This window comes from Talpa europaea, assembly GCF_964194135.1.
Source record: "Talpa europaea genome assembly, chromosome: 13".
Lineage (NCBI taxonomy): Eukaryota > Metazoa > Chordata > Mammalia > Eulipotyphla > Talpidae > Talpa > Talpa europaea.
In genome coordinates this window covers 10,816,372-10,829,198 of record NC_140080.1, presented here as the reverse complement: position 1 = coordinate 10,829,198, position 12,827 = coordinate 10,816,372, and the positions used below count along the sequence as shown (strand labels likewise).

Sequence of the window (12,827 nt, the reverse complement as noted above, 5' to 3'; positions counted from 1 at the left end):
CGAGACTTTTCTGGTAATTTCATAATATATGCAAATATCAAATTATTTTGTTGTACATTGAAAACTAATATAATGTTACATGTCAGTTATACCTCACTAGGAAGAAGTATTTAGCTTAGACTGCTGCATGAGAAAATTAGGAAACCTGAGTTCTGTTTATTGAATATTTAGTCATGTGTTTGCAACCATGACTGTGTTTATAAAATCATAATATAAATAAAAGTGTTTCTAGGTGATGTATTCAGTACTCCTAAGGCAGAAATGTATGCTCTAATTTCCACTTCTCTACTCTAATATGATTTACCTTATTATACATCTGATAGAGCAGGAACTGTTAATTGTATTTCAGGTCAATAGCTAGCAATGTTAATCAGATATGGTCTTACAACATTTCTCTCACTTCCAGAAATTACTGTTCTTATTTTGCTTAGCAATAATGTCATGTTGCTATCTGTATAAAAATTTGAATTTTCTTATTTCTCTGATAAATTTTATTTAGTATTATATTTAAATCTACCATATGTATCCAACAGATTTTTGAATAATGGATAACTGTGGTGTTGTCTGAAAAAAAAATGAATCAAAAGAAACAATGCTCCTAGATTATTTATGAGTTAAAAATGAAGATTATATAAACATGATAACTCTAGGGAACTAAATATAACAATCCATGATACATAAGGTAAAAGTGTTCTTCGCAAGCTGGGCCCTATTTCAGAAATTCAGATTCAGCACATTTTGAGAAGCACTGACTTGTAAGAAATATAAAACCAAAGCTAATACTTATTTGGGAAAAATGTTTTCTTACCTGAAATCCAGAATAGAGTAAAGCTTCCTAGCACACAGTCTTTAAAGTCAAGTAAATTCTAGGGTCAGCAATGTTTTCCTAGCATTTACTATCTATGTGAACTCAAACAAAAATGATCTAACCCGATCATTTCTTGTTTGTCTTGTGGAGGAAAATTCTTAGCTATCAGGATTTTCACCAAGTCAAGTGAAATAACCTATGTGAAAGTTCCTAAGTAGCACCATGCAGGTATACTTGATTATTAGTCAAGTATTTTTTTTACAAGATTTTTTTATTTATACAAGAACCGGGGTACAGGCCAGATGTGCAGAAGGGTGAGAGGATTCACCAGAGACAGAGCGGGGAGCAGAACAGGCAGACTGACCGAAACAAACTGCTGAGGGGAGCAGTGGGCGAGACAGGAGAGGTCTGCTGCGCCAGGTGGATATCTTCCTGGCCGGCTGGGAATCAAACCCACGCTGCAGAGGCTGCGGACAGCTTCACAGCACTGTGCTCAACCCACTGCGCCACCAGGGAGGCCTAGTTCAAGTATTTTTAAAATGAAAACTTTGTTGAGATAATTCAGTAATGGATTAAAAAAGACAAGAGCATATCTTTGTGTGGACAAGTAGGGCTTTTACGGTGTGAAAAAAGAATAATAATAGATACATTCCTTTCTTAAGCCAATTGAAAACATTTTATTTTTAAAATTTATATTCAATCATATTGTTTGCTTTTAATAACCATTCATAACCAGCATTAAAAATACAAACAGAAAATATGAATGCAACTAATAGTTTGCACAGTCAGTAAAAACATAGGGTAATTTATCAGTGGTCAAAAAGTTAAGTTGTGGTATACTCTCTTTTCCTATACTTATTTTTGGTTCTGAATCAACTGTTCTTTGTGTGTGTATATGCTTATGTATCTGTCTGTTTGTATGTGTCTAACTTTACTATGTATTCATTAATGCACATATTCAAATAACCATATGTAAAGCTTCCATTTTCCTATTTTCGTCAGTTTCAATACTAAAAATATTGATTATCCAGCTGATCATACATTTATGCAAAATTACTCAGAAAAATACTTTAGAAAAAACTAAAGTTAAAAGTGTAGTTATTTAATTTTTATGGAACTGATGTACAAAGTTATTTTTGTCCATTTAAAAATCAATTTGGGGGCCTCTCTGAATATCTACTGAAACTGTCAATATATATCTTTCTTGCAAAATTGTAGATTTTTATAAAAAATATATATATTGTAGGGACTCCCCGGTGGCGCAGCGGGTTGAACACAGCACTGTGAAGCTGTCCACAGCCTCTGCAGTGCCCATTCGATCCCTGCGGGCCACGGAGACGCACATGGCGCAGGCAGACCTCTCCTGTCTCGCCTACTGCTCCCCTCAGCAGTGTATTTCGTCAGTCTGCCTGTTCTGTTCCCTGTTCTGTCTCTGGTGAGTCCTCTCACCCTCCTGTGCATCTGGCCTGTACCCCCGTTCCTGTATAAAAATAAATAAATCGTTAAAAAAAATCAATTTCACCAAATATCAACATACGCAACATGGATGGAAAGCAAAAGTATGCTAAGTTAAAGCAGTTAAAGAGAAAAGATTTCACATTTCATGCTTCCTTTTATATAACATTCTTGAAAAGGCAAAACTATAGTGGCAGAAAGTGGTTGCCTTTGGCTGAGGAAGGAACAGGGGGAGATGACTATAAAGGAATGTGGAGAAATTTTTTAGAGAAATGGGGCCTCCCTGGTGGCACAAGGGGTTAAGGTACAGAACTATGAAGCAATCCATAGCCACTGCAGCATGAGTTCCATCCCTGGTTGGGGAACTGCCCAGATGGTGCAGCAGACCTCTCCTGCGTCACCCGCTGCTCGCCTCAGCAGTGTATTTTAGTCGATCTGCCTGTTCTGTTCCCCACTCTGTCTCTGGTGAATCCTCTCACCCCCTGCATCTCTGGCCTGTACTCCAGCTCTTGTATACATAAATAAATAAATCTTTAAAGTTTTTTAAAGGGAGATAGAAATGTTCTATATCTTGCATATGGTGGTGGTGGCAACACAACTATGTACAATTTCCAAAACTCATTTAACTGTACATTTAAAATGGGTGAATTTTATTGCATGTAAATTATACTTCTGTAAAACAAGGAGGGAAAATTCCCTTCTAAGGAGGAGCTAAAAAAAATTCCCTTCCAAAGGTAAATGTCATCTACAAATTGTAACATAAACATTTGGAAACCCAGTTGAGTTTAAGATGACAAGTAATAATTCTGCCATCTAACCATGATATTAAAATGCCTGCATATCTAGCATAGCCCAAGGGGAAATATATCCTGCAGGGCTTTCTGAAGCAAACTCAACACATCAAGCGTCAGAGAAAAGATGTGATCAGTAATGACAAAACTATGTGATAATAGTGGGAGTCCATGGAACAGACTAATCTAAATGTCTTTCTTTTTGCCTCTTGACTTTAAATAGATTACGACAAGTGAAACACAGAAGGAAAAGTATTCATCATGTTTATTATTGTTTTCAAATTGATATTTGAAAATGGGGCTAAGGAAAAATGAGTAAGCTAGACAGAGGATGCATTCCATAGAATTCTCCCAGTTACTTCCAAAGGGAGGAAGAAATGGAATGTATCCCCCCTTGGAAGGGATCTGGGCTGAATTTGCTGTCTTCTGTGAAGCCAGAACCCATGGGTCCCAAATAATTTATCCTGCATGATGCAGTATTAATGTGTGGTATTTTAAAGCTTCCACTGGGCTTCATTTTAATTCTAATTCTTAGAGAAATAAGAAGCTTATGGAAAAAACTGCACATCAATTTAAGGAAATGTGCAAAAGATTTCTCCCGGGTATGAATAAATAACTTTCTTAGCACATCATTTTGTTTATGTCTAGGAATTCTGCTTGTCTAACATCTTTCAGACTTTTTGAAAATAGTCATCTCTGCAAGTAAGTGTAGAAATAAATTTATAACAGGATGAGGCAGAAGAGGTTATTTTTCTGGAAGGGATTTATTATGAAGAGTTACAAGTACTTATATGTGTCCCTCTTGCCCTTTGACAAAATCCTGTTAGTCGCTCTCTAACCATGTGGTTAGTTTTGAGTTTAGAAATGGTAATAAAACTTTTCAGGGCCTCCCCTGGTGGCGCAGGCGGTTGAGTGCTGTGCTGTGAAGCTGTCCGAGCCTCTGCAGCACCAGTTCGATCCCGGCCGCCGGCAAGAATCCCACATGGCGTGGCAGAACTCTCCTGTCTCACCCGCTGCTCCCCTCAGCAGTGTATTTGTCAGTCTGCCTGTTCTGTTCCTGCTCAGTCTCTGGTGAATCCTCTCACCCTCCCGTGCATCTGGCCTGTACCCCGGTTCTTATATAAATAAAATATTTAAAAAATAATAAAATAAAGCAGGAGTCAATGAAAACATGGTTTTAAAAAAAACTTTTCAATCAAGATCTTTGGGAGAAAACATTACTACCAAATTGATGCCTGGATATTCAAATCATGTGACATCTATTTTCACCTTTTTCACTTAAAAAACAAACAACAAAACCATTTAAGCACATTAAAATGCTAAACAAAGATTATGTCAGAGAATAAAATGTGTTACTTAGACTTGTCATGAAGGTAGGTGATAGATAATAGGTGCTGGCCAGAATGTGGTATAAAGAGAAAACTGATACGGTTGGTGGGAAGGTTAATTGCTCTAGCCACTATATAAGACAACATGGATATTTCTCAAAAATTAAAAATGAATTTACCATGGAACTCATCAACTTTACTGCTGGTTATGTGCCCAAAGGAAAAGAAAGCAGTATTTTGAAGAGATATATGCATTCCCATGTTTATTGCATCATTATTCACAGTAGCAAAGATATAGAAATAACCTAGTTGTCCATCAAAAAAATATGGATAAAAAAGAGAGTAGTATATGTATGGAGTAGAATGTTATTCAGCCATAAGAAAGGAAGATAACTTGCCATTTATGACAATGTGGATGAACCTTGAGCATTGTATGCTAAGTGAGATAAGCCAGACAGAGGAAGACAAGTACTATATGATATAAGTGAAATCTAAAATAAGGGGAAGATTGGAAAAAAAACATAAAGTAAAATGGTGGTTACTAGGGAATGGGAGGTGGGGAGAAGATGGATAATAGTTAAGGGTACATAATTGCAGCAGGTAGCAAGTAAGCCACAGTGATGTGTTCATAGGGGAGGGAATAGAGACAACATTGTATCATAATCATATAACATAATATAGCTACAGAAATCATCACATAGGATCTGTAAATGTATCAAAATAACATGTATTCTTTAAACACAAAAGATATGGTTGTTAGATATGGTTAATTTAAAATGTATCATTCATTCAGCAGCATTTACACCAAATTTAAGAATTCATTGTCACAAGAGCTCATTGTCTAGTTATCAGGATTGGTAACTGTTTGGTTAATCATTATAAAAGTTCTCACCAGTTTTCTGGGGTCCTATTACCAAAAATTTTGGTAAGCGATCACAGGTTTTTTCTTTAGACCAAATGTCTCTGTGGCGTTTGTCATCACAAGGATTCTAAATGGAAGAATAATAGAGATGTGTTTTTTTTGCGTGTGTCCATTGTGTGCTAGTTTTTCAACCTCTGTTCTTAAAAGATATCCAGGGAAGAAAGCTATGTGGCTCTGGCTCTTTTTTTTTTTTTTTTTAAAGGAATGTGTTGAAGAGGCATCATGGACACTTTCAAACAACTCCTTTGCATCCTAAAGTCGATGTCTCTTGAGGAGGTGGGGGGTGGAGACATTCTTCTCACCAGGAGTAATTAACTTCATAACACTGAAGGTTTAATATTTTCTGCTGTTGATGGTTCTGCATCTTATTCGTGTGTGTATTTGTGAGTGTGTGTTTGTGTGGGTGTCTGTTTTTAAATTTGTGAGCTTGCTGCCTAGAGATGGCACTTCTTGCCACCCTAAGAGAAGATAATCTCAGAATTGAATAAATAAACTGAAATATGAGGTGCAGATTTTTATTCTGAGAAACTTTTAGTTTTCTTGCTGTGCTTCAGAGGAATGTGGATCTGTCTATAATAATACTATTAAGAAGACAGCAGCTTCTTCTCAGCTGCCTTCTAAGGTCAATGGATATATATCTAAAACTATAAATGGTGCAGATTGGTGCTAAAAAGTACTAAATTTCAACGAATGGTAAAATGAGGTTGAATTCCTACTTTATAGGTCAGCTTTTGGTTTGTGGTACTTAAGCCCATGCCCGTTGTGCAAGATGCAACTAGAATACCCTTAATTTTAATGGCAAAGTGTATCTAGTAGGAAGATTAGCAGTACCTTTCAGTACCGTTTCAGGAATGGGCAGACAGGTCAGCACTTTATTTCTATCCAATTAATACTATTGATATGTGTAGTTAAATCAACCCGCTTATTTTCAGTAAGCAACAGATGTTAAGACTAAAGTAAGGTTTTTTTTTTTTTGCCTTCTGTTCTGGAATAAAATTGGTTTTAACTTGTCACCTGAAATAATAATGATTTCATTTTAAAAACAAGGTGTTAAAATTAGTAGGAAAATTGCATGTCTTTCCAGAGCCTAACGTTTAATGATGTTTTGTAGTTGTTAAGGTAAAAAAAAAAAGTGTGTTATAACAACTACAAAATAACATGCAGTTATTCTATAACTACTGATTTAACCTACTAAATTAAAGTTGAGTTATGTCTCTTTCAGAGTTATCTGTTTATGCTAAGGCAGTAATTAGCTCAAGTTCAAAGCTGAATGAATTGAATATAAAGATCAGAACTCACTCCATCTTCAACTGGTGCATTTTACTGAGTTTTACTTCTGAAGATTGTTACTGTTGTGATCTCCGCTCGCTCTAACTCTCCAGCTAGTGTGTGACATGCTTAAGCAACTTAACCTTCTGTGCCTTAGTTTCTTCATGGGGTTAACAACTGTACCTCTGTTTTGGGTAGTTCTGAGTATTAAATGAGATAACATGTGTGAAGAGACCAGTTTGACACGTAGTAGATAAGATGTAATTATTTGCTATTATTACTACTTCTCCCAGGTCACAGAATGGGCCATTTAAATTCAGAGCACGTGTCTGCAATTTTAGGACACGTGCAGCTGTATGCTTTAAATTTGGTATGTGCCTAGAACAGTTTGAATATATCATATTAAAGGGGAATATTTTTTTAAACTCAATGATATTTTCACAAAATGTTTTCCCCACATCAAAAGTAATACCCAGTGGATAGTTTTGAAAGCTGCCCCTATTTTGTGATTGTTGGTGTACCCAGTGGTCCAGAAGGCATATGTCAGTTGTGAATTCTTCTCACCTGTCCCTCTAATGCCATTTAGTCTTAGATATGGGGATGTGCTCAGCTGGCTGGCTTCCTGTCCAGCACATACCTTGTTTACCATCTTCTGCTCGTTAGTCTCTTGCAGTTTGCAAGTTGATCCCTTACCCCTGACTGAAAACATTACCTCCACTGTCCCCCCCCTTCCCCGCATGGGGCTTTCAAAATTCCATAATATCTAATGGGAATTAGCCTAATATGAATATAGAACTTCAATTCAGGAAGAAGTAGTTTTTCAAAGCTACAAACATTTCCAAAATGCATATATTCCCCCCACTTTTCAGGTTCAGATTATTTTATGGCACTATAAAATATGGCTGTGGGGTTAATTATACCAATTATCCAATGAATCTCACCTGCCAGAGAGGGTCTTTTTGATCAGGAAAGAGCTCAAAGTACTTGTGAGCCAGCTGCACTGGAGGCAGAGTGTGAAGTCGCAAATTGGTCCAGCTCTGGACGAAGTTGGCCAGGTTAACAAAAGTGTATAATCCCAGCCGGTCATTTCCATAGTTGGACAAATGGGTCATGAAAATACTGATCTGGAAAAGGCAAATGAAATTCAGTGAAACACACAAGTCTTTTCTCTAGGGGGCAGTGCAGTCTTAGCAATACTTGTTTTTTCTTCTAAATAGCTTGTGAACAGGTTTCAATTCAGGACATATTTTGAATTTTGTTACTCTTGTTATATTAATATACAATGGAGGATGTGTTATTAACAATATCTGATGAACATTTTTTTGGGTGCAATTTCAGTCTGTTTCATAACAGATGATCCCAATTGTCATATACTCATGTTGGTGTGATTAGATTGATGCTGTAAAATATCCTAGACATTCACATGTAAAATATCCTAGACATTCACATGGCTTTGTGATAGGTGAACTGTTCATAATTTGAGGCAGTGGGACACAAAAAGGTTAGGATTTTGTAATTTTATTCTACTAATTCAGTTTATAAGGTAGTAATTCAAGATAAGGAGTATAAATAATCAGTGAACTGTTATTATATTAACTGCATATCTTCTGATTTGCATTTATTAGAGGCTATAATGATAAAAAAACAGTGCATGAGTTTTTACTATTTTTTTAGACTTATTTATTTTTTTCATAGAAGTTACTGGGGTGTGGGCCAGCGGTGGGGGGTGAGAGGATTCACCAGAGACAGAGTGGGCAGCAAAACAGGTGGATTTACCAAAATACACTGCTAAGGGGAGCAGCAGGCGAAACAGAAGCAGTCTGCTGAGACATGTTCTTTAGCTCCTTGGCCCAATCGAACTTCAGTGGTGATAGCATGACAGTGCTAAGACTTAACCCCTATGTCACAGAGAAGCCCCTTCACTATTTTCTATCAACAGTACTCTCAAATGCTTTTCTATATTCATTGGATTCACTATTTGCAATATCAAATACCTCCTTTAAGAAAAATCTTTAATATATGACTACATAAAATCAACTTTTTTCTATGAAATCTACTGATCTAGATTGGATCCATGCTCTGAAAAAAGATGTCATACTAAAATAAATTTGAATTCTGTAGATTTGATGAAACTTATCTGGAATGTAGAATTGGCATTTCAATTTATTTTTGAAATAACATTGGTTTGTAACATTATATAAGGGTACTTATTATAAGTCAACATTTGTACATGCAATAATAACTTCATTACTAAAAGTCTAATTCTATTCTTCACCATGCAGTTGATCCCTTTTACCCAAATCACCTATCTCTTTCCCTTCTGGGAACCACTATTTCAGTCTTATAGTTTAAAAGTTTATTTTTGTTTTATTTACTTCATTTGTTTTGTTTCTTTTTGTGCCATTTATGAGTGAAATCATATATTGTTTGTCTTTCTCCATATAACTTATTTCATATGCCACAATATTTTCTAGGTCCATGTATGTTGTTACAAATGACAAGATTTCATCTTTTTTAACAGCTCAGTAATATTCCATTGTACATATCTATATACATACACTCATACACATGTATACATATATACATATCATGTGGGAGCTTGTGTACCTACATCTCTTCAAATTAGTGTTTTCACATTCTTTGGGTGAATACCCAGAAGTAGGATAACTGGATCTTATGGAATTTCTATTATTATTGTTTTTTTTAAGGAATTGCCATACTATTCTTCATAATGGCTACATCAATTTACATTCCCACCAACAGTGTACAAGGGTTCCCTTCCTTCCACAGCCATGCCAACACTAGTTGATTCTTGTCTCTTGGATAATGACCATTCTCATAGTTATGAGATGATAACTCACATTTGAGATGATACCTCACTATTGTTTTGATCTGAATTTCCCTACTAATTAAAGATGATGCCTGTTGGCCAGCTGTATAATTTATCTGAAGAAGCAACTATTCAGATACTCTGCCCATTTTGTAAATTCGGATTTTGTTGTTGAATTTTATGAATTCTTTACATTTTCGATATTAACTCCTTGTCAGATGTGTGATTTGCAAGTATCTTCTCATTCAGCCAGATGCCCTTTTGTTTGATATATATATATATAATATATATATACATATATATATGTATCTTCATTATGCAGAAGCTTTTTAGTTTGATATAGTCACATCTTTATTTTGCTTTTGTTTCCTTTGCCATTGGAATCAAATACCCAAAGATTGACTAAGGCTGATGTCAAGGAGCATATTAAGTATATTTTCTTCTGTGTATTTTTATTGTTTCAGATCTTATATGCAAGTCTTTAAACAATTTTGCGTTTTTGTGGATGGTATGAGATAGTAGTTTCATTCTTTGCCATGTAGTTTAGTTGTCCAGTTTTCCCAGTACCATTTTTCAAAGTCTTTCTTTACTCTGTTGTATGCTATTGACATCTTTGTCATATATTAGATGTCCATATATGTGTGTATTTATTTCGTGGGTCTCAATTCTATTCTTTTGATCTGTATTTTTTTTATTCCATTACCATTCTATTTGTGATTCTATTGCTTCATAGTAGAGTTTGAAGTCAGTAATCTGATCGCTCCATATATGCTCTTTTACCCAGGATTGTGTAGCTATTTGACATATTTTGTAGTTTTATTTTTATTTTTTTTTAAGATTTATTTATTTATTTATACAAGCACTGGGTACAGTCAGAAGTGCAGGAGGGTGAGAGAATTCACCAGAGCCAGAGCAGGGAACAGAACAGGCAGACTGACGAAATACCCTGCTGAGGGGAGCAGCAGGCTGCAGGAGAGGTCTGCGCGCCATGTGGGACCCTCGCAGCGGCTGGGGATCGATCTGGTGCTGCAGAGGCTGCGGGCAGCTTCGCAGCCCAGTGCTCAACTGCTGCGCCACCAGGGGAGGCCCTATTTTGTAGTTTTAAATCAATTTTATGATTTTTGTTTTATTTCTGTGCCATTGGACTTTTGATAAGTATTACACTGAATCTGGATATTGTTTTAGGTAATAAGGCCAATTTTACAAAGTTAATTGTTTTGTCAGTGAATACAGAATATCTTTCCATTGCTTGTGTATCCTACTTCTTTCAATAATATCATCCAGTTTTCAGTGTATAGGTCTTTCATTTCCTAGGTTAAATTTATTCCAAGGTATTTAATTATTTTTCCATACGATTGTAAATGGCATTATTTTGTGACTTCTCTTTCTGCTAGCTCATTATTTGCATATAAGATCACAACACATTTTTGTATCCTAATTTATTAGCATGCCACTTTATTATTTTGGTTTTTTTAAAAACTGGAGTTTTAGGATTTTTCATGTATATTATCATGTCATTTGGAACTAGTGATGGCTTTACTTTTTATCTTTCCTATTTGAACACCTTTATTTCCTTTTTGTCTAATCACCCTGGTCAGAACTTGAAAACTGTGTTGAATAACTGCAGTGAGAGTAGATGTCTTGCTTTTGAACCAGATGTTCTTCTTTATGTATCTGTAAATCTTGTCCTTTTACTTTTTAATATTCTCACATTTTAATCTTTAAAAAATGAACTGTGTATTTTTATTTGCTCTTGCATTCCATATAATTTAATATTTATCTCTGAAATAACTTTTTAGGTTTCTAATTCTTGTTTTAGATAATTCTGTCACCTCTGTTTTCTTACAGTCCTATTTTCCAGGCACTTGTTTGTAAGTTTTTCTAACATTTATATATTTCTTTTACAGTTTTTTATATCACTTCCTTATTTTATACTAGCTTATTTTACTAGCTTGTTTTAAACATCTCTTCTGTGTTTATATTTATGTGAATTTTTTTAATGTTTGTTAAGGACAGATCTCCAATGATAATTTTTTGTAGTTTTATAACAGCTTTTTTGTGTTGTCTTGTGATATTAAATGGACATTTTAAAAACTAGTGCTTTAAGGGAATGTGAATAGTTTTTGTTGCTTAAAGTTGACAAATGGAAAAAATTCCATGACAGGTTTTCAATGGCAAAGAAAACTATTGTGGCATTTATGCTGCTATAACTATATCATAACAATAATTCATGTGATAATAGTATTTTCCTAAATATGTGTCATGAGAATGAATTGTAATAATGGTAATTGTCATCATTAAAGTAATGAATATAATAGGTTCATTCATTAAGAGACTAGATATAATATTCAAAAGAATTTATTGAGGTAAAGTTGCAGAGATGAGAGAAAGGTTATACTAAGATGTAATGAATCAGAAAAAAATATAATTACCTACAACTGTGAATAAAGAAAAACAGTGATATCATGTACTCTATAGAATAAAAACTGCAGGCTCTATCATGAAAAGTTTCAACTATGATGAGGAATATTGAATTGTGTTTCTTTACACTCTGCCTGAATATATATTAAAACTGAGAACGTTAGCAAACAAAATACTTTGAGAGTGTTTTTAAATAGCTACCTGCAGACTATAGTCATGGAATTGGTAAGCCTTTTAATTTTTTTCAGTATTTCTAAAAAATGTGACTTTTAAAATTTAACCTGGTTATTTTTTATAATTGCTTCAGTTCTGTGTTTTCAAAAATCCTTTCCTCCTCCCAAATTTATCAAAATTGTAGATTTTGAGAGACTTAAAGTCATATTTAAATTTGGACGTTCTTTTCTAATTTCTGTTCAGAACAGTATTTTGTCACTTTTTTGTTTGTTACATTTTTCATTGTAGCTCACTTATATTATCAAAGGGATACTTTGAATTGCCCTTTTATGAAAAGAAAAATTTAATACAATAAAAATAAATAGTTTTGACCACTAATTCATTTTTTGCTTTATTTTTTGAAAGATTTATTGAAAAATCTATGTGTCTGTACTTCACTTGAATAATGTCTGCACTGCACAGAAAATAGGAAAACTAGAGCTTCTGTGTGACTTTGTGATACTAATACATTTGACCTCCCTTTGAATAAACTATTTGACCTTGGAAGACATTTTATACTGTGACATTTAAAGTAGAATACCATTTTTTGTTTCCTGGACTGTAGGAAAAATGCTACTTTCTCAGGTAAAGACAGAGGCAACCGAAAATGAAACTTTTTTTATGCCTTTGCAGAAACTGAACCTCATTGGCAAGAATTGAATTAATATTTAAAAATATTGATCTTAATTCTGTAAAAAAAAAGCTACTAGTCTCTACCCATAGAATCTAGCCCAGGTTCTTCATTTTTTTTTTTTAAAGATTCATTTTTATATTTATTTATGCATACAAG

At 34.5% G+C, this 12,827-nt stretch overlaps 1 protein-coding gene across 1 annotated transcript in view; it reads right to left on the bottom strand.

Annotated features, from left to right (window-relative positions):
• LOC311183054 (bifunctional heparan sulfate N-deacetylase/N-sulfotransferase 3) overlaps positions 1 to 12,827 on the bottom strand; it is a 126,878-nt gene that overhangs the window by 24,169 nt on the left and 89,882 nt on the right. The window contains exons 6-7 of the mRNA XM_084252282.1: positions 7,515 to 7,697; positions 5,275 to 5,371 (exon numbers count right to left, since the gene is read on the bottom strand). Of these exons, the coding sequence (XP_084108408.1) occupies positions 5,275 to 5,371; positions 7,515 to 7,697 (280 nt within the window). The remainder of the gene's footprint in view (positions 1 to 5,274; positions 5,372 to 7,514; positions 7,698 to 12,827) is intronic.